The sequence below is a fragment of the Rhinatrema bivittatum genome, chromosome 6, assembly GCF_901001135.1.
Source record: "Rhinatrema bivittatum chromosome 6, aRhiBiv1.1, whole genome shotgun sequence".
Lineage (NCBI taxonomy): Eukaryota > Metazoa > Chordata > Amphibia > Gymnophiona > Rhinatrematidae > Rhinatrema > Rhinatrema bivittatum.
The window spans coordinates 272,500,939-272,523,057 of record NC_042620.1 but is presented as its reverse complement, the minus strand read 5'-3'; the positions used below and the strand labels follow the sequence as shown (position 1 = coordinate 272,523,057).

Genomic DNA, 22,119 nt, shown 5'->3' with positions numbered 1-22,119 from the left:
AAGTGTAGTCTACAAATCTGATTCCCAAGCTCATTCTTTCTTGCCTACTCCTCTCTCAGGAGGTGGATGACTTGGGGTGAATTCCAGAGCGGTTATGGAATCTATTAGCACCTTTTTAGCCGACATGGGGTTGGATCTAGTCCGTACTTCAGCCAGAGGAGTGGCCTCAGTGTAGGCGGCCAGAGGACAGCTAAGGCTAAAAAATTGGTCAGCAGATACAACCTCCAAGGCAAAAAAACCCCATAAACTTTAGACGCAGTTGCAATCAAGAAGAATTAATAACAGCCATAGCCAAGGACATCAACTCCCTTGACCTAACAGATGCAGATACTGCACTCACCTCCTGGAACCATATCACCAGGGCGATTGTGGATAAGATCTGTCCCATGCAAAAATGCCACATTGACGCATCTAATAAACACAATCAACCCTGGTATGCCCCAGAGTTAAAAAAAAAAAAAAAAAAAAATGAAACACAATCTTAGAAAGCTTGAAAGAACATGGCGCAAAGACCCCACCCCCACACAATTGAACAAATTTAAATCTTACCTTCACACTTACCGAGTAGCAATTGACAATACTAAAAGAGATTTCTACTCACAACGTATCCACCACTTACAATTCAATCCAAGAGCCTTATTTGAATTAGTAAGCAACTTAACCAAATCCTATACTTATTCTACACCTGACATAGACAGCCAAGCCAAATGTAAAAACCTAGCCTCCTTTTTCCACAATAAAATATGCAACATCATGTCACGCTTCCCCTCTACTCATACATCCACTGAAACCCTGCAGTGGCAAACTACTGCCAAACTCTCCACATTTGACACCACCTCATCACTAGAAATAGAATCCTTTTAAAAAAAAAATCAGATCCTCTACGCACCCATCAGACACCATCCCTACTAAAAACCTCCTCTCCATCCCCGGGAGCATTGCTAAACCCGTCTCGAACATCATAAACAGATCCATTGTACTTGGCAGCATTCCCAAAAACCTCAAACATGCCATTGTAAAACCTGTCTTAAAGAAACCCACCCTGGACCTCTCTGATCTTTCCAACTTCCGACCTCCGACCCATCTCTAACCTGCCACTGATCACAAAAATCCTTGAAAAATCAATCAACAGACAACTTTCAGACTATATGGACGAACATAAAATCCTCTCTCCCTCACAAGATGGTTTTCGCAAATACCATAGTACTGAGACCCTACTCATCTCAATCACAGACCATATCCTAAAAAGCCTCGATAGAGGGCTCTCACACATTCTAATTCTTCTTGATATATCCTCCGCATTTGACACTGTTAACCACCATATTCTCCTAGACCGCCTCAATGACATTGGCATCTCAGGCACTGCCCTTCAATGGTTCCAATCCTACCTGAACGAGAGGCAATCCAGCGTACAAATTGGAAACTGCATTTCCAAACCCCTTGCACTAGCACAAGGAGTACCCCAAGGCTCATCCCTATCCTCTACACTGTTCAATATTTACCTCCTCCCCCTCTGCCATCTCCTTGCCAAACTAGGCCTTCCGCACTTTATATATGCGGATGATGTACAGATACTGATACCGATAACAGACACAATACAAAAAGCTATGGAAACCTGGAAAGCTACCCTTTCTGACATCAGCAGCTTACTATCCAAAATTTTTCTAGCCCTCAACACCACGAAAACTGAACTCATCCTCATTTCACCCCCCAACATTAACCCCTCGGTCCAGGCTCCCCCCACTAATGTCACTTTCTCCCCTCACATGCGCAGCCTCGGCGTCACCCTTGACAATCACCTAAACTGCAAAAAATTTATTACACACTGAAAGACTGCTTCTTCAAACTACACACGCTAAAAAAACTCAAACCCCTGTTACATCTCAATGACTTTCGTACCATACTACAAGCCCTCATCCTATCGAAAATAGATTACTGTAACTATGCTTCTGGGCTTACCTAAAAGCACCATCCAACCTCTTCAACTTCTCCAAAATGCAGCAGCCCGTATACTTACCAACACCCACAAAAATGACCACATAACCCTGCTACTCAAACATCTGCATTGGTTACCCGTAGCATCTAGAATTACCTATAAATCTCTTACTCTAATACACAAATCCCTTCACAATGAACACATGTACTGGTTTAAAGAGCATTTTACCTTTCACAACAAGAACAGACCCACTAGAAAACAGTATCTGGCTACACTTCACACCCCATCACCCAAGCTAACTAAGCTTCAATCCACAAATGAAAGGGCCCTCTCCTTAGCAGGGCCCTACCTCTGGAACAAACTACCCACCTCACTCCGACAAGAAACCTGTCCAAAAATATTCAGGCAAAACCTGAAGACTTGGCTCTTCAAGCACTCTTACACGTAACTGCGAGCTAACAAATGTACATATTGTCTATAAATTGTCTATAATTTGATATGAATACCTCCTTGCAATTCTGTGTTGATTTATGTAATCTAACTCGTCTCCATCCCCTCCTCCCCTCCCTCCCCCTGCCATCCTCTCCTCCCGCCTTAACCTCCCAATAAGTTTATTTAGCACTTTTGTTTTCTAAGTTCTCTCCTCTAACATTATTCTCCTTCTCGGTGTTATGTAAAGCCGGTTGCTAATTCTGTTATATGTAAACCGATGAGATGTTCCCAACGTTCGTCGGTATATAAAAGAGGTAGAATAAATAAATAAATAAATAAAATAAATCTTACAAAGATGCCCTTTAAAGGGTCACTCCTTTTCGGAAGCGAATTGGAAAAGCTGGCCAGTAAATGGGGCGAATCTCCAGTTCCCCAGCTACCAAATATAAAAGAAAACAGTTACAGCGCTCCTCGCTCCCAACACTTTTGCCCCTACAGAAACTCGACATTTCAGAGGTCTCGGCCCTTTGGGAGGTCTCAGTCCTTTTGTAGTCGAAAGCCTAAGAGAAGGGGCAGACTCTAGTTTAGGTTCGTCCCGAACCCCCCCAATGAAAATTTGCTGACCCACCCTTGGAACGAGGATATAGGTCGACTGTCCCTCTTCAATCCGAGATGGGTCGAGATCGTTTTGGACAAATGGGTACTGGAGGTCATATGAGAAGGATGTATGCTTGCATTTCACAGCAGACCTCTGAACATATTCATGATGTCTCCTTGCCATTCCCAGCTCAAGAAGCAGGCAGTGGAGACTACTGTTTTGATGCTCCTCAGGATGAGGGCTATAATCCCAGTACCTGTGCCCTAGGAAAATATGTTCCGGAGGAAATGGTTCGCTTCCGGAATTAGCGAAGTGATGTATTAAATGTGAAACGACTTTCGCCAATATTTTGAAAATTAAATGGATTAAAGATTACTTGGACGTGATAACGGAGATTGTATATTTCAAGCGGTGAAAAAATTACATGATGTGCAGAGAATGAATTAGAGACAACAGTGGCGAGAATTTCCCTGATGAAGCCCAGATGAGTCGGGCGAAACAAGGAGTCCTTGTCGGGCAGGTCCAGAGGACGATGTCACCGTTTTAGTTGTGAGAATTGAAAAAATGGTGTTTAATGCTGGAACATGAGTAGATAAAGTTTTATACACCTAAAGAAATGAGCTGCAATATTATGTGATGTATATTTAAATTCAGAATATATGATATTGTAAAAGACACTTTATATTGTTATCTGAATTGAAATTATATTTTGGTGATGGGGTTTTACATTATGATATAATATTTTTATATGTGTTGTATGATTGAGGTATGGAAGAATGATTGTGCTAGAGAGCAATTACTGTCTAGATAGGATCTTTTATATATATATTTCATGAATAAATTATATATTGTGGAAATTGAATGTTGATATACTTTTGGGTTCTCTTATTGTTTATGTAACTACTTAGGGAAAGAGAACTAGTAGTTTAATAGTACCCTCAGTGTAGTGTATCTAGGAAAATATGGGGCAGTATTCCATCTATTTCATCGTACTCAAGAAGGAAGGTTCCTTTCGCCCCATCCTGGACCTCAAGAGCAACAACAGACATCTACGAGTGATTCATTTCCGCATGGGAACCCTATGCTCCATGATAATGGCCATATAATCAGGAGAGTTCTTAACCTGCTTAGATCTATCTGAGGCCTACCTACATATTCTAATCTGTCAACACCAGCGTATCCTACACTTTGCGGTACTAGGTCGCCATTATCAATTCCGGGCTTTGCCTTTTGGCCTAGCCATTGCCCCCAGAATATTTTCCATGATTTCCTAGTGTGTAGCCAGATGGACTTAGGACCAGTGGGTTATGTGCTCCCCTGCTAGCAGATGGAGATGGAGTCAGGTTTCAAAGTTGACGTCACCCTAGATATACCCCTGCATTGACCTCAGCCATCCAGTGTATCTCCATCTCCTAGCAGATGTGGACATGCTATCCCCACACCAGCAGCGGTGTTTAGCGGGATTGTAGCACTAGTTTGAAGAAGAAATTTAAACTTACCTCTAAATTGGGAGAAAGATTGAGCTCTGCTCTCCTGCAGTGACACCTAAGAGTCTCTCCCCCAGCTGAGAATTCCTGAGGTGATTTCCGAGATCCCTCAGAGGTGTGCCTTGGTCCGGTAGCCGGTTTCTGACGTGGACTCAGCTGCTGAAGCAGCTGAAAGGCAGCGGGAGCAGGAAGCTGAACGCAGCGGTGATGGACTAAGCCCTCCCCGGCTGTACTCAGCCGGTAAGCACTGAGCCTAGGTAAGTAGAGAATAACTTCTCCTATTCAGAGATGTGGAAAGGCTTCGGTAAGTCTTTCCTCTGGTCTCCTTGTTTGGTGCAATGAACCAACGTTGTTCCCGATCCCGTTAGGGCAAGGAGGGCACTCCACTTGCATGTGGTTTGGTGCGGCGCCATTTTCCCTCATTGTCTGTCGGTGCAGGCCAGCTCTTTGTTTACCTAAAGCGTACCTAAGTGTGCGCATAAGCACACGCATATTAGCACACAACCGGCCGCTTAGACTTACGTGTGCCAAGGCGGACTTGTGCTAACCGACTGAATGCACAAATTACAGAGTACTTTGGCCCAGGCAGCAAAGAAGCACAAGCGGTCAAGGAACGCCTGCATTTCCCGAAAGTGGATGCCCTGGTCTGCGCCGTCTTGAAGCGAATAACTATTCCAGTAGAGAGCAGCCTTGAAGAATGCTCACGATAAGTGGTTGGAATCCATCCTTAAGCAAGCCTTTGATGCGACAGCAATGACACTGCAGATCGCTTCCTGTTATTCCCTGGAGGCTAGTTTGTGTCTGCTTCTCTTCAGAGAGGCAGATAGCTTAGGGGTGCATACCAGAGAGGCAATCGAGCCCGCCACGGCCTTCCTAGAAGATGCAAGCTTGGACCTAGTGCATATCTTGGCCAGAGGAGTAGCCTCAGTGGTGGCAGTCAGAAGACAGCTATGGTTGCGAAATTGGTCAGCGGACGCGACCTGTAAGGCAATCCTCACAAACATGCCTTTAAGGGATCCCTCCTATTCGGAAGGGAATTGGAAAAGCTAGCCAGTAAGTGGGGCGAATCCCCAGTGCCTCGGCGACCAGAGGAAAGAAAAAGAGATCGCAGTGCCCCTTGCCCATGAGGGGTCTGGCCAGGGGCTTCCAGCCCTACAGAAATGCATCATTTCAGACATCTCAGCCCTCTGGAAGGTCTCAGTCCTTTTGGAGCCGGCAACCATAAAGAGGAACGGGTTCGGGCTCAGGTTGGACCCGAAGATCCCAAGGAAGTTTGGCCGACCCCCTCCATTGGACGAGGAGAATAGGGGGCCAACTATCCCTCTTCTATCAGTGGTGGGTCGAGATACCATCGGACAAATAGGTACTGGACATCATACGAGGAGGATACACTCTGGAATTTCGCAGCATCCCTCGGGACATGTTAATGATGTCACCTTTCCATTCCCAGCACAAAAAACTGGCAGTGGAATCCACGTTGATAAGGCTTCTCAGTCTGAGGGCTATAACCCCGGTACCTACACCCCAGGTAAATACGGGCGTTATTCCATCTTTTTCATCGTACCCAAGAAGGAGGGTTCATTCCGACCCATCTTGGATCTCAAGAGCGTCAATCGTCATCTGCCGATAATTCACTTCAATATGGAAACTCTTCGCTCTGTCATAATGACCGTACAACCGGGAGAGTTCTTAACCTGCCTGGACTGCTTGGGGGCAGCGCTTCCTATGCTTTGCAGTACTGGGCCGCCATTACCAGTTTTGGGCATTGCCCTTTGGCATGGCAACTGCCCCCAGAACATTCTCCAAAATTATGGTAGTCATGGCGGCGGCACTGAGGAAAGAAGGGATCATGGTGCACCTTTACTTAGATGACTGGCTGATCCGGATGAAGTTGTTGGAAGAGAGCCTTCAGGTAACCAGCAGGGTCAGGTCCTTCCTACAGGAACTCGGTTGGGTCATGAACATGGAAAAGAGCAGCCTCAAGCGCTCCCAGCTTTTAGAGTACCTGGGAGTCTGGTTCGACACCAAGCAGGACAAGGTTTTCCTCCCTCCCTCGAGGATAAGGAAACTGATGTACCAAGTGCGTCGGTTGACGAGCACAGTGCTCCCCGGGTTGTGGAGCTATTTCCAGGTCCTTGGCCTCGTGGCATCAGCCCTGGAAGTAGTAGTACCGTGGGCAAGGGCACATGCGGCCACTCCAATGCTCCCTGCTGTCCCGTTGGAACCCAGTCTCAAGACTACTTGATTCGCCTCCACCTACCGTTGGAAGTATGTTCTTGGCTCCAGTCGTGGCTTAGTTCACCTAAGCAAGGGTGTAAGTCTGACCCCACCGAACTGGATCGTTCTCAAGACGGATGCCAGCCTCCAAGGGTGGGGAGCTCATTGTCAGGAATTGACAACCCGGGGTGATGGACCAAGGAAGAAGCGTTCTGGAACATAAACCGCCTAGAAGCGCGAGCGGTCAGATAGAACTCCTCATGGAATGGGTGGAAATAATTCTACAGATGATCACATACTCGCACATTGCAGGAAAAGGCAATGTCAGAGCAGACTTTCTAAGTAGGGAGAGTCTGGATCCAGGAGAGTGGGCGTTATCAGCCAAAGCCTTTCAGCTGATAGTGGATCACTGGGCTCTCCCATCAGCCTGCTGGCCGCATCTCACAATGCGAAGGATCCCCGATTCTTCAATCACAGAAGAGATCAGTGGTCCGTGGGGATCGAAGCTTTCATTCAGACCTGGCTGGAGGAAGAGTTGATATACGCCTTCCCTCTGTGGCTCCTGCTGGGCAGGGTTATTCCCAGAATCGAGCTCCACATGGGATTAGTCCCACTAGTAGCTCCAGATTGGCCCAGGCATCCGTGGTATGCGGAGACTCTTGATGGAGACCCCCTGTGCCTCCCACTGCATCAGGGACCTGCTACAGCAGAGGACTGGTCCTTCAAGAGGATCTGACTCAATTCTGTCTTACGGTCTGGCCCTTGAGAGGGCTCGCCTGATGAAGCGAGGATATTTGGCGGCAGTAATTGCCACCTTACTCCGCACACGGAAGTTCTCTACGTCTCTAGTGTATGTGCAGGTCTGGAGAGTATTTGAGGCCTGGTGTGATGAACGCGGTGTTTCCCCTTGGACGGTCAAAATCCCACTAATTCTGGAATTTTTGCAGGTCGGCTTGAATAAAGGTTTGACCCTTAACTCCTTGAAGGTCCAGGTAGAGGCTCTCTCCTGTTTCAGGGGCGAGGTGAACGGAACCCACCTGTCGGCTCATTCGGAAATGGCCCGTTTTCTGAAAAGGGTGAAGCACCTCCGGCCACCCCTACAGTGTCAGGTTCCCTCGTGGAATCTTAATCTAGTATTGAAGTTTTTGGCAGGGCACTCCTTTCTGCGATTGCGCAGTCTATCCTTGCATTTATTAACTCTGAAAACGGTGTTCCTGGTGGCTTTATGCTCGGCACAGCGCATCTCTGAAATACAGGCATTGTTGGGTCGGGAACTGTTCCTCCTGATGACTCCAAGAGCATTACAGCTTCGACCGTTCCATCCTTCTTGCCCAAAGTACTCTCGGAGTGTCATTTAAATCATTCCAAATGATGCAATCAGTGACCAAGAAAATGTGGCAGAAAGGTACAGAAATTGTTGTATTGGATGCCAGTGGCCTGATTTAAAAAAAACAAACAAAAAAACCCACTTCCATTTACCTCTAGACATGTTGCTTGTGCAAGTAACACCCTATGAACTCATGCAACACATGCAAGTATTAATACAATGCAAGTATTAAGAATGACTTTAGCAATTAATTTGAGCAACTGAAATCAGACTCGGCATATCCTGGCTTATGAGTGAGTTCATTCCTGTCGAGATATGCGCAGAATTATTCATTTAGAGACATTACCATTGAGGATATTTTTCAAATTTTATGTATTTAGCCAATTTGTAATCTGTTGATCCTAAATAAGTTTTAAGTGGAGTACAAAGCAGATTAATTGTAAACAGGCATAGATATTAACTAGCTATTCTTTATTTTATTGAGCATCTCGTTCCACATGAAGAAATAAGTCATGTGCAGACCTGAAATGGAGGAAAGGGAGCCTACAAGTGTGAACTGAGTGAGGGAAAGGAGCCAGGAGGGGCTCAGAAAGGTTTGGAGGGTAGTCTGATGCTGTAGGGTAATGTTCCCCTGATCTGGATTAATAAATCAAATGTTTTAATTGATGCCTCTTCTATTGGCAGGTTTGAAATCTAGGTAATTGATCTACATGAAAATAACCGAACATACCCCTATGCTGCCTGCGCTGTACGCAAAGCTGATTTCTCACTGCTACTCAGTGTCTGTGAGATGCTTGCAGTACTGTTACCAGCTGTTTGGTTTCTTTCAGGGAACGTGAGCAGCCCCCTCGATTTGCCCAGCCTGGATCTTTTGAATATGAGTATGCCATGCGCTGGAAGGCACTGATTGATATGGAGAAGCAGCAGCAGCAGCAGGTGGATAGGAACATTCAGGAAGCACGGGAGAAGATGGAGGTCGAGATGGAGGCTGCTCGACATGAGCACCAGGTCATGCTCATGAGGCAAGGTGAGTGCCTGAGCTATACTGTAACATGCTTCATCAAGGCTCAGTCTTAACATTTGGGCAAGAAAAGAGTGAGGTGTGACCGTGGATGGTGCTCTGATTGTCTTCCCTGTTAGGTATCCTGAGTAGATCGCAAGCTGGCTGTTTAGAATGATGGTGGTTCCCCTGTTTTTCGTAATTGTGCTGCAGTTATGTTTTCTGCTTTTTGCAGTGTAGAAGTATTTGAAGCTGAGGCTCCTTGTGGCTTTTTGGACATGTTTATATTGAGATAGATTTATCAGTTTTGTTCTAGCTTCGTGTGAAAGGTGCCCAGCAGTCTGAGTTTTTTCCATCTTTTATTTTGATCTTTATTAGGTACATGTGGGTATTGCACGTGTCAATTTATAGCTATAGGCTTCTTGTGCATTCAGGTCAGCTGACTGAGCTCCAGGTGAAGACTGGAATGGTTCAAGCAGTTGTGCAATGGAAGTCAGATATTCTTGGGCAGGGTTGGAAACAATTGCTAAAAATTTGGTTTGCTGAAGCCAGAAAAATTGATGCTTTCTCTGGTGCATAAATTCGGTATAGAGATCAATGATGCCCTGACCATGGAAGCACAAATTTCTCCTGTAATTGGCATCATTCTTCTACTACCTAAGGCAACTGCATGTGATCCTGCCCATTTTTTTTTTACACAGTCTAGTTTTGCTCATGTGCTATTGTATGCTGTTGTGTTTCACCTTAGCATCTCCTGTCGGCTTTTCCCCTTTACTGAGTTGTAATGGCATATACAGGCAACCCAAGATCTAGATGAGACTGTACTGTTTAAATCCGGTGTAACTGCACTGTTTCTTTACTGACCTGATGAAGGGAGGATACCATCAAAAGCTCATTACGGGTGTTGAGATAGTCCAATGAAAAGTTCTCACAACTCTTTGTTAATCCTTAAATCTACATGTCCAGGTACTCACAGACGAGTGTAAGACATTTACGGTTTTTAATTGCACCCTCTGATCTTCAGGGCAGGGACCATAAAAACATACCTGATAAAACATGGTTTTCAAATTAAACAAACAATTGCTGCTTAACGTTATAGAAATGACTCCAACAGGCAGAATAGTAAATGAGATGTTAGGAGCTAACAAGGCATTGCTGGAAATGCTGCTGTAAAAAGAAATGTTAGTGCTTTTAAAAAAAACTCTTTGGGATCATTCAGGCTGCAAAGTTGGGAGGGAAGAGAATGCCATAAAACTGGACCGGCTATGGAAAAAGCTTTTTTACATGTCGCAGATAGATGTGCTGGATGTGAAGAGAGAATGTCAAGGAGATTTTGACTGGATGATCGAAGGGTTCTGTGTGCGTATATGTTATAAAATAGCCTAGGCACACGTGTACGCCCTATTTTGTAACTGGTGCGCACAGCTGCGCACATCCAGGTATGAGCCGCACAAGTGGGGGGATTTTATAACAGGCGCATGTCCACACCATGACCAGTTCGCCGGTTCTCGAACTAGGTCCTTGAAACCCCCCTAGTTCTTTAGCCTGCACTCTCCCGTCACCTCAGACTCATGCTCAGGGATGCTTGACTTTTTTTTAAACTTACACCTCTTCCATAGCAGAAGTAAAGTTATGCGACAGTGGACTACACGCAAGTACTTGCATGCGATTCTCTTGGGCCATACCCTGCCCATTCATACCCCTTTTTCTTTCCAACTGTTGTGAGCTAATAACCCAGGGGGACACTACACTAAACATATGCCAGGCTCTAAGTGGAAATTAAATTTAAAGAGCATGTAACTCCAACTTTAAGAACATAAGAAGATGCCATACTGGGTCAGACCAAGGGTCCATCAAGCCCAGCATCCTGTTTCCAACAGTGGCCAATCCAGGCCATAAGAACCTGGCAAGTACCCAAAAACTAAGTCTATTCCATGTAACCATTGCTAGTAATAGCAGTGGCTATTTTCTAAGTCAACTCAATTAATAGCAGGTAATGGACTTATCCAATCCTTTTTTAAACACAGCTATACTAACTGCACTAACCATATCCTCTGGCAACAAATTCCAGAGTTAATTTGTGCGTTGAGAGAAAAAGAACTTTTTCCGATTAGTTTTAAATGGGCCACATGTTAACTTCATGGAGTGCCCCCTAGTCTTTCTATTATCCAAAAGAGTAAATAACCGATTCACATCTACCCATTCTAGACCTCTCATGATTTTAAACACCTCTATCATATCCCCCCTCAGCCGTCTTTTCTCCAAGCTGAAAAGTTCCTAACCTCTTTAGTCTTTCCTCATAGGGGAGTTGTTCCAATCCCTTTATCATTTTGGTCTCCCTTCTCTGTACCTTCTCCATCGCAGTTATCTTTTTTGAGATTCGGCAACCAGAATTGTACACAGTATTCAAGGTGTGGTCTCACCATGGAGCGATACAGAGGCATTATGACATTTTCCGTTTTATTCACCATTCCCTTTCTAATAATTCCCAACATTCTGTTTGCTTTTTTGACTGCCGCAGCACACTGAGCCGACTATTTCAATGTGTTAACCACTATGACGCCTAGATCTCTTTCTTGGGTTGTAGCACCTAATATGGAACCTAACATTGTGTAACTATAGCATGGGTTATTTTTCCCTATATGCATCACCTTGCACTTATCCACATTAAATTTCATCTGCCATTTTGATGCCCAATTTTCCAATCTCACAAGGTCTTCCTGCAATTTATCACAATCTGCTTGTGATTTAACTACTCTGAACAATTTTGTATCATCTGCAAATTTGATTACCTCACTTGTATTTCTTTCCAGATCATTTATAAATATATTGAAAAGTAAGGGTCCCAATACAGATCCCTGAGGCACTCCACTGCCCACTCCCTTCCACTGAGAAAACTGTCCATTTAATCCTACTCTCTGTTTCCTGTCTTCGATTGCTCTACACTGACTATTTTCAGTGCTTTGACCATGACATTTAAACTTTAGTTTGTATGGATCCAGGTTGTTGCTATACTTAGCATCTTGTTCATTACATTCCCAGGGGAAAATTACTTTGCAATCCCTTCTTTGAAACACATTAGAAAAGGAATAGCCTGAAACTGCTGCTTTTGATATGCCATTCCTAGGCCTGTGGAGAAAAAACTTCCATGAACATTTGTCATCTGATTTGATGTTTTTCAGACAAGTCTTTGAAAACTTGCCTTTTTGACCTTGGTTAAAGTGCAGAATTCTCATAGCCTTTTAAATAATAAAACAAGTGGACATTCCAAGAAACTACAACAAATAGATTTAAAACCAATCATCAAAAGTATTTTTTCACTCAATGCATAATCAAGCTGTAGAATCTGTTGCTAGAGGATATGGTGAAGGCGATAAGCATAGCAGGATTTACAGCAGGAAACGTCCATAAAACACTATTAGCCAGGTAGACAGAGAAAGCTATTGCTATCCCTGGGAATGAGTAATAAAAACCAAATCTACTTTGGCATTTACCAGGTTCTTAGGACCTGGAAACAAGATGCTGTGCTTGATGGACATTGATCTGACCCAGCATAGAATTTCTGATATTCTTGCTGCTGCTGCTGCTGTGTTTTAATAATCTTTATAACCTTGGTGTTGTAAGGATTTGTGTTGTACGGATTGTCTTTGATCTGCGTTTTTTTTAAATAATATGAAATGTTTGTTTAATATAACCAATGTTCCTTCTAACTTCTGAAAGGCTGTGTGCACAAAAATGTTCTTTTTTTCAACTTTTTATAAGCAAGAGTTCACCACGAGCCAGTCTAATGCAAATAATATTGTGATTTCTTGTACGCACTATATTTTCACACGTGCAGGGTTCACGACGTGTGTGCGCACACGTGCACAGCTTGGAGGGAACAGTGACTGTATCCTGCATTGTGCCTTTTCAAAAGGAAAGGATAAATAACTAATACATTTTGTCCCCCTGATATTAATTCCTTTTTTTTTTTTTTTTTTGCTTCGTTTACTCTGTTTTTGACTAATTTTTTTGTTTAATTTGCTTTTCAATTTTTTGTTATTTATTTTGCTCATTTTTGTTTTTCACATTTTACTTTTGCTCTCATTCTTCCTTCTCCAGGCTGGCAATGTTAACTGCAGCCTTTATCCTGCTGAGCCAAGGCTAATGGCAGCTTCTGTCAGGCTTGGCCAATGTCAAATACCAGGCCAACCTGGTAGGCAACCTGGTATTATTCCAACCCTTTTGCAGGGTATGAATTTCAGCTATGGGCTTAGCAATGTGTTGAGACTTCTCTGTCAAGAGATGATAAATACTGGTGCACATGTAACATTTGTCGGCTTGGTGACTCTTCCAGTAATAGAAAAATATCTTTTCAGATTTAATGAGACGCCAAGAGGAGCTGAGGAGAATGGAGGAACTGCATAACCAGGAAGTGCAAAAACGAAAACAGCTTGAACTCCGGTAAAGAGGGAAGATGGGCTGGCAGTACTGTTGATATTACCCTGAAAGGGACTGAGGCTTCCAGACAGTTGAGAAGAGCATGTTTTTATCTTACCAGTTTTCGTATTATTAAACAGATTATAAAAGGTAGAGAAAACTGTAGATATTATGAAATATGATCTCCTTTATTATCCCTCCCTACATTTTATTCTTGTAAAAGAGCCAACTCTCATTGCTTTTGCTCAAGCCTATGTTGGGTGGAGGGAGAGTGCATAGTTTTTTCTTTCTCCTCAGTGGACAGCTTATTTTCTCATATTCCCCTGTGCTGGGAAGGGGGAGGACAAACAGCTTATCTCACATCACCTTGTGCCTGGGGTGCGGGGTGGGAAGAGGTAGTCTGTTTCTTTTTTTTATATTAATCTATGCTGGGGGGAGGTACAATAAAAGTGAACCCAAACATAGTGAGAGAGGATCAAGATTAGGAATTATTAGGAAAGGAACGGAGAATAAAACTGTGAATATCATAATGCCCCTGTATCACTCCTTTCCTAGCTTGTAGCCATATGGACTCAGGACTAATGGGTTATATGCTCCCCTGCTAGTAGATAGAGACTGAGTCAGGTTTCAAAAGTTGATATGACCTTAGATATAGCCCTGCAGTGACTTCAGCCATTCAGTATATCTCAGTCTCCTAGCAGATGTGGGCGTGCTGTCCCTACACCAGCATTGGTGTTTAGCGGGATTGCAGTTCTTGTTAGAAGAAGAAAAAAATGTACCTTTTAAATTGGAGAAAGACTGAGCCCCGCTTTCCTGCGGTGAAACCTAAAGGTCCCTTCCCCAGTTGAGAATTCGTGAGGTGATTTCCAAGATCCCTCAGAGGCGTGCCTTGGTCTGGTAGCCGGTTTCCGGCGTGGACTTTGCTGCTGAAGCAGCTGAAAGCAGCGGGTGCAGGTAGCTAAGCATGGTGGTGAAGGCCAAAGCCTCCCCCCCCCCCCCCTCCTAGTCAGAGACCGACTCTGTACTCATCCAGTAAGTGCTGAGCAAGGGTAAGTAAAAGGAGGACTCCTCTGATTCAGAGACGTGGAAGGGCTTCTGTAAGTCTTTCCTCCAGGCTCTTTGCTTGGTGCGCTGTACCGACGACGTTCCTGATCCCGTAGGGGCAAGGAAAGGGAGTTTCTGAGCGGGTTGAGTGCCCTCCCCCCAATGGGCTAGGCCTCCCTTCAGGCTTGGTGGGCTCTCCACGTGGCAGGCTGCAACGGCACCATCTTATGTGCAGTTTGGTGTGGCACCATTTCCCCCCGTAGACCGTCAGTACACGCGGTGTGGGTCGGTCCCACTGAGCACAACTGAATGCATATGTTCGCGCTTAAGGGCGCTTATACTTATGCGCATTGGGGTGGATCTGTGCACTTGCGAATCCTAGCCGGTTGAACGCACAAGTTAACTATGGCTCCAGCAGCAAAGAAGCACAAGCGACACTCTTTGTGTTGCCTGCCATATTAGGGCTACACAGTCTGACCTGGAATCCTTCCTGTGTCAGCACTCTGAGGAGGCCCAGGGAGGACTGGACTCCCAGAACTTCTCCAAGCCCGGTTCATCCCATTTGGAAGATGGGTCAGCCATGATCTCATCCATCCCAGATCTGGGTAATCCCAGGGCTGCATCCACCTCGGGACAGGGCATTTCACTTAGCCCACTCGGGACAGGGCATTTCACTTGGCCCAATTTCTCCTGGGCTAAGTATGGACCCGGCATTTTCTTGGGTAGAATTCTTTCCAGGCCTTCAAGTCTTCATACAGGCGCAGTCAACTACTGCCCCTGCCCTCACCCTCCCAGCCATATCAGCATGCCTCGGGGCATGTCTCGTCTCACCAAGGGTAACCCTGACAGGGACCCAGACACCATGGATGATGAAGGGGATGCAGACTCATTGGAGGATGGGAAAATCCCTCCCGGCTTGGAGCCATACCGCACCATGTTACGGTTTTTCCATAGAGATGAGTTGCTGGTTCTAGTCTCCCAGACTCTAGGAGTTCCCGGCATGGACGAAACTAAAGAAGAATCCCATCCTGGTGTCTCTGCGGAAAGCCTCTTGCTATTTCCCGATGCTGGAAGCTATCCAGGAGTTGATTGACCTAGTATGGGATGTCCCGGAAGTCAGCTTTAAAGGAGGTCGGGCATTGGAGGCCCTGTACCCTCTAGATCTGATGGCCAGAGAACACCTGCGTTTCCCCAAAGTGGATGCCCTCATCTGTGCTGTCTCGAAGCAAAAAACTATCCCAGTGGAGGGAGGAGCGGCCTTGAAGGATGCGCATGATAGACGGTTGGAGTCTATCCTTAAGCAAGCCTTTGATGCGACAGCTATGACACTACAGATTGCTTTCTGTTGTGCCCAGTTGGCTCACTTGTGCCTGCTTCTCTCTCAAGAGGCAGATAGCTCAGGGGTACATGCCAGAGAGATGGAGCCTGCCGCGGCTTTTCTAGTAGATACGAACCCTGACCTAGTTTGTACCTCGGCCAGGGAAGTGGCCTCAGTTATAGCGGCCAGAAGACAACTATGGCTGCAAAATTGATCAGCGGATGTGACTTCTAAGGCAAACCCCACAAAGATGCCCTTTAAGGGATTCCTCCTATTCAGAAGCGAATTGGAAGAGCTACCCAGTAAGTGGAGTAAATCTCCAGTGCCACGGCTACCGGAAGAAAAGAGAAAGGGGTCGCAGCACCCCTTGCCTATGAGGGGCTTGGCCAGGGGCTCCCAGTGCTTTCAACCCGTCAGAAACTCATTTCAGACATCTCGGCCCTCGGCAAGGTCTCTGTCCTTTCAGAGCCGCCAACCAAAAAGAGGGGCTGGTTTGGGTTCAGGTTCAGCCTGAACTCCCCAATGAAGTTTTGCCGACCCATCCACAGGACGAGGAGATAAGGGGTCGGCTATCCCTCTTCTATCAGCGGTGGGTCGAGATCACGTCGGACAAATGGGTACTGTGTTTCATATGGGAAGGGATACGCTCTGTAATTGCACAGCATCCCTCGAGACATATTCATGACATCACCATGCCACTCCCAGCACAAGAAACTGGCAGTGGAATCTACTTTGATAAAGCTCCTCAATTTGAGGGCTATAATTACAGTACTTGCACCCCAGGAAAATATGGGGCGTTATTCCATGTATTTCATTGTACCCAAGAAAAGAAGGTTCCTTTCACCCCATCCTAGACCTCAAGAGCATCAACCCTCATCTAAGGGTAATTTATTTCCGCATGGAAACTCGGCACTCTGTGATAATGGCCATACAACCCGGAGAGTTCTTAACCTCCCTGGACCTCTCGAAAGCCTACCTTCATATTCCAGTCCAACAAGACCACCAGTATTTCCTATGATTTGCAGTACTGGGCCACCATTATCAGTTCTGGGCATTGCCCTTCGACCTGGCCACCGCCCCCAAAACATTTTCCAAAATTATGGTGGTTGTGGTGGCGGCGGCACTGAGGAAAGAAGGGATCCTAGTACGCCCTTTCTTGGACGACTGGCTGATCTGGGTGAAGTCGTTGGAGGTGATCCTTCAGGGTGACCAGCAGGGTGACGTCCCTGCTTCAGGAGCTTGGTTGGGTCGTCTACATGGACAAAAGCAGTCTCAAGCTCTCCCAGTCCTTAGAGTATCTGAGATTCCGGTTCAACACCAAGCTGGACAAGCTATTCCTCCCTCCCTCGAGGATAAGGAAGCTGATGTGCGAACTACATCTGCTGATGAACACAAGGCGCCCCAGGGTGTGGAGCTACCTTCAGGTTCACGTCTGACAAATGGGTACTGGATTTCATATGGGAAGGATACGCTCTGAAATTGCACAGCATCCCTCGGGACATATTCATGACGTCACCATGCCACTCCCAGCACAAGAAACTGGCAGTGGAATCTACTTTGATAAGCCTCCTCAATTTGAGGGCTATAATTCCAGTACTTGCACCCCAGGAAAATATGGGGCGTTATTCCATCTATTTCATCGTACCCAAAAAAAGAAGGTTCCTTTCATCCCATCCTAGACCTCAAGAGTGTCAACCCTGGAGGTAGTGCCGAGGGTGAGGACTCACATGCTCCCACTCCAATTCTCCCTACAATCACGTTGGAGCCCATTATCTCAAGACAACTTGATTCGCCTCCACCTACCAATGGAAGTATTTTCTCGGCTCCAGAGCTGGCTACAGGAAGTTCACCTAAGCAAGGGTGTAAGTCTGTCCACTCTGAATTGGCTAGTCCTCACGACTGATGCGAGCCTCCGAGGGTGGGGAGCTCACTGTCAGGAACTGACAACTCAGGGGCGTTGGACCAAAGAAGAGGCTCACTGGAACATAAACCGCCTGGAAGCTTGGGCAGTCAGATTAGTATCTACAGTTCAGCCACATACTCGGGTCAGGCGGTCCGCATGATGTCGGACAACGCAACAACAGTACCCTACATCAAACACCAGGGAGGTCGCTCTTGGATGACCAAAATCCCCACTGTTCTGGAATTTTTACAGGACAGCCTGAAGAAAGGGTTGTCCGTCAACTCCTTGAAGTCTAGGTAGCAGCTCTCTCCTGTTTCAGAAGCGAGGTGAACTGTGCCTGCCTGTCGGCACATCCGGACTTGGCCCGTTTCCTAAAAGGGGTTAAACACCTCCGACCACCCATTCGGTTATCGGTCCCCCTATGGAATCTCAATTTAGTTTGGACTTTTTAGCAGGGCCTTCCTTTCTGCCGCTGCGCAGCCTGTCCCTATGCCTGTTAATGCTGAAACCACAATCCAGTGGGAGCACTGAGAGGAGAGGATCACCTTGCTGGTGGCTGAAAAGAATCGGTAAGTTTTTTTGCTTGGGATTTTTTTTAAATATAGAAGCAAAGTAAACTATTGGGGTTTATTATTTAGTGTGTTTGTGCTTTTAATAGTAAGGCAGCGAATAAACAGAAAGTGTTTGTATAGAGATGGCTGTATGCTACTGTCCACCTGGCCAAGATGATGAGACAGGTAGTGAAATGCTAAGAGAAATTAAGGAAGCTAACCAAATTTGTAGTGCAGTAATAATGGGAGATTTGAGTTACCCCAATATTGACTAGGTAAATGTATCAGCGGGGCATGCTAGAGAGATAAAGTTCCTGGATGGAATAAATGACAGTTTTATGGAGCAATTGGTTCAGGAACCGACGAGAGAGGGAGCAATTATAGATCTAATTCTCAGTCGAGCACAGGATTTGGTGAGAGAAGTAACTGTGGTGGGGCCGCTTGGCAATAGTGATTATAATATGTTCAAATTTAAATTAATGACTGTAAGGGGGACAGTAAGCAAATCCACAGCTCTCGTGCTAAACTTTCAAAAGGGAAACTTTGATAAAATGAGAAAAATAGAAAAAAACTGAAAGGAGCAGCTACAAAGGTAAAAAATGTGCAAGAGACGTGGACATTGTTAAAAAAAAAATAAAAATTACCATCCTAGAAGCACAGTACATTAAGAAAGGTGGAAGGAAGGCAAAACGATTACCATCATGGTTAAAAGGTGAGGTGAAAGAGGCTATTTTAGTCAAAAGATCTTCATTCAGGAGGAAGTGACATCATCCCGGGGCGATGGCAGCTTGATTGCCTAGCTCACAGTAGCAGAAACGGGAACCAGCATGCAAACTTGGTAAAACGGCACACCGCCGGCCAAAAAGAGCAGGATATGCAAGGGGAAATGCCGGGCTTTGAGCCGCAGAAATCGCAAGCAGAAAGAGACAGATGGCCGTGAGTACGGGGCGAGGAGGAGGGAGCCCCGCGGGAGAAATAAATTTTCAATATGGAGGCGGACCGCGTGGTGGGGTCCGGGATCGCGGCGACTCACTTCCCCAGCACCCCCAAACAGGCATAGTCCCTGCAGCATAAAAGTACCTCGAGTTTCCCGACGTGCAGGGTAGATATTCTCTTGCTGACATCAGCAGCCGGCAGGGAAAGAGTGGCGGTGGAGGAGCGAGCTCAGCGAGACGAGCAGGCAGCCAAAATGGCGTCAGACCACGTGGCAGGGCCCGGGGAAGATGCGAAAAAATAATCCAAAGATCCCAGAGGCCCTGAAGTGCAGTGATAACAGTGGAGAAGCAATAATTTGAAATCTGGGACAGTTTTCACAGCTGGGACTGAGCTGAACCGGAGTGGGTGCGAGCCGGTTTGATTGAGAACCCCCCGGGCAGGTGCAGCAGGCAGAGCGACCCTGAATGTAAGATCCTGAGACGGCGACTGTGGCGTGAAGGGGCCTTGAGGCTGGGGCAGATCTGACCGCAAAGGAACAGCGAATGGCAGCTCGCAGGAAAATAATTGATTTGTAAGCATTTGCCTACAGTGAATCCATGGAAGGGGAGAAAGGAGCCCCGCGGGGGGGTGAAGTGGATAATGTGGCAGCCGAACCAGCTGATACCGGTGGGCCCCATCTGGGTGCGCAACCTGAGAACAGCCCCACTAAGCAGGAACTGCAGACATGGTTGCAGGATATGAAACAGGAAATTATACAGACACTGAAATTGGAAATAAAGGAAAATATGGGGGCGCTTCGGGTGGAGGTAGAAGAGCTCGGAGAACGCATACATGCGGTGGAGCAGAGTGTGGATGAGCAGGCCACTACCCTTGTGCAACACAATAAAGACATACAAAATTTGCAGCAGGCCACGGAGGACTTACTAACTAAATTAGAAGATTTGGAAAACCGGCAGCACCGCTGCAACATTAGAATCCGAGGTATACCGGAAGGGGAAGAAACAATCGATTATGGACTGGTTGTGCAAAATATCTGCAGGTCCATATTGAGCTCGGCAGCGGAAAAACCTTATGAGCAACCAATTCTTATTGATCGAGCCCATCGCGCGCTGGGTAAGCCCATTAATAATAAACCGAGGGACATTGTGGCCTGCCTGCATAATTTTCCCACCAAAGAACTGATCATGAATAAAGCACGTGGCCTGGGGCGAATAGTGTGGAAAGGAGCGGAGATACAAATCTTCAATGATGTGTCTGCGGTGACGCTACAAAAAAGAAGGGCGATGAAAAATATTACTGAAACCCTGAAAGCGGAGAATGTGAGATATCGGTGGCTGTATCCGTTTGGTATTATGTTTACTATCAGTGGAAACTGCTGTGAGGGCGCAGAAAAATTCCTGAGACAACAAGGCATTGCAGTCAAAACACAGCCGGCTGGGCAGCCGCCATTGAGAGGAGTTCCCACCCCCCGCTGGCAACGAATGGGAAAGGGAGGCAAGAGGCTAAGACGTCAAGAGTTTGCCAGGGAAGGGGGGGGCTCCAGCGAGGGATGAGGAGGATAATTTGCTGCATTAGAATATTTCTATTCACTGCATGGGGGGCATTCATGTTCTGGAGTTATGAATATGTTGTTATGGGAATCGCAGGTTGGTTGTGGGTTGCGGTACCCATGGTATATAGTAGACCGGTCCGGCGTTTCCGGTTTACACTGTTAAGTGATAAGGGTTGACTGTGTTAGTGGTTATATTGGGGGTGTTTTATGATGTTTTAATGTCTAATACATGCGAATGTTCAGATTATGTTATGGTGCTACTCGGGATGGGATCATTCCTCCTATGGCTTGGGTGAGGATGGGTTCCTCACGGATGGTGGAAGGGGTTGGGGGGAGGGAGGGGAAAGGGGGGTGGGGGATGGGGGGTACAATCTTCTGGTGCATAGGAAACAAGGGGGATGGGAGTACTTTTCAATTTATAAGTACAGGACTAATAGAGGGAGGTTAGAATGGCTAAATTGACTATAGTGTCTTTGAATGTAAAAGGGCTGAATCACCCACGGAAGAGGCAACTGTTATTCAAGGATGCCAAAGCGCATAAGGCACAGATATATTTTATACAAGAAACTCATCTGCTGAAGCGGGACGAGCGGTTATTGAGGGATGCGGCATATCCGCATGTTTTTCTGGCTTCTAATTGTGAGGCGAGGAAGACATGTGGGGTGGGAATTATGCTGGGTAAAGAATTGAGGGTCGAGATTTTGGATACTAGAAAGGACCGACAGGGCAGGTATATAGCTCTAGTGTTAAAGATTGATAATGTTTTGATGACCCTCATTAACGTATATGCCCCTAATCAAAACCAAGGGATGTTTTTTATACAGCTGGAGCAATCACTTAGTGACTTTATCCAGGGCTCAGTGCTAGTTGGTGGGGACTTCAATACCACTCTGAGCCCGGGTGGAGGTAAAGGGCACAGAGATAGGCTAAAAACTCTGATGGAGCACTGGGGGCTCATAGATATTTGGAGACAACGACATCCCAAGGACAGGGACTATACCTTTTTCTCTAGAGTGCACGGGGTTTACTCCCGCATAGATCTGTGGCTGGGTAGTAAGAAGTGGGTGGTGGATTGTGAAGAGTCGCAGATTGGCCAGATTGTCTGGTCCGATCATGCCCCAATATACGGGACCTTTCGATTGACGCAGGAAGAAAGAGGGATGAAATATTGGAGGCTCAATGATAAGCTCCTTACGGATGTGAAAACTTATGAGTCTCTGCGACTAGACATTGAAGACTATTTTGAGAAAAATAATAATGGGGAAGTCCCTTCCCGGACGGTTTGGGACTGCTTTAAAGCTGTAATTCGGGGGCGCCTGATAGCCGGGGAAGCAGCGAAGCTGCGAGAAGTGAGGCATTATAAGCAGGAGCTGACAAAGGTCATTGGGAGTTTGGAAAT

At 46.1% G+C, this 22,119-nt stretch overlaps 1 protein-coding gene across 2 annotated transcripts in view; it reads left to right on the top strand.

The window, feature by feature from the left end:
• NONO (non-POU domain containing octamer binding) overlaps positions 1 to 22,119 on the top strand; it is a 141,180-nt gene that overhangs the window by 73,921 nt on the left and 45,140 nt on the right. For both annotated transcript variants that reach the window (XM_029607225.1, XM_029607226.1), the window contains exons 6-7: positions 8,828 to 9,024; positions 13,356 to 13,440. In XM_029607225.1, coding sequence (XP_029463085.1) covers positions 8,828 to 9,024; positions 13,356 to 13,440 — 282 coding nt within the window. The remainder of the gene's footprint in view (positions 1 to 8,827; positions 9,025 to 13,355; positions 13,441 to 22,119) is intronic.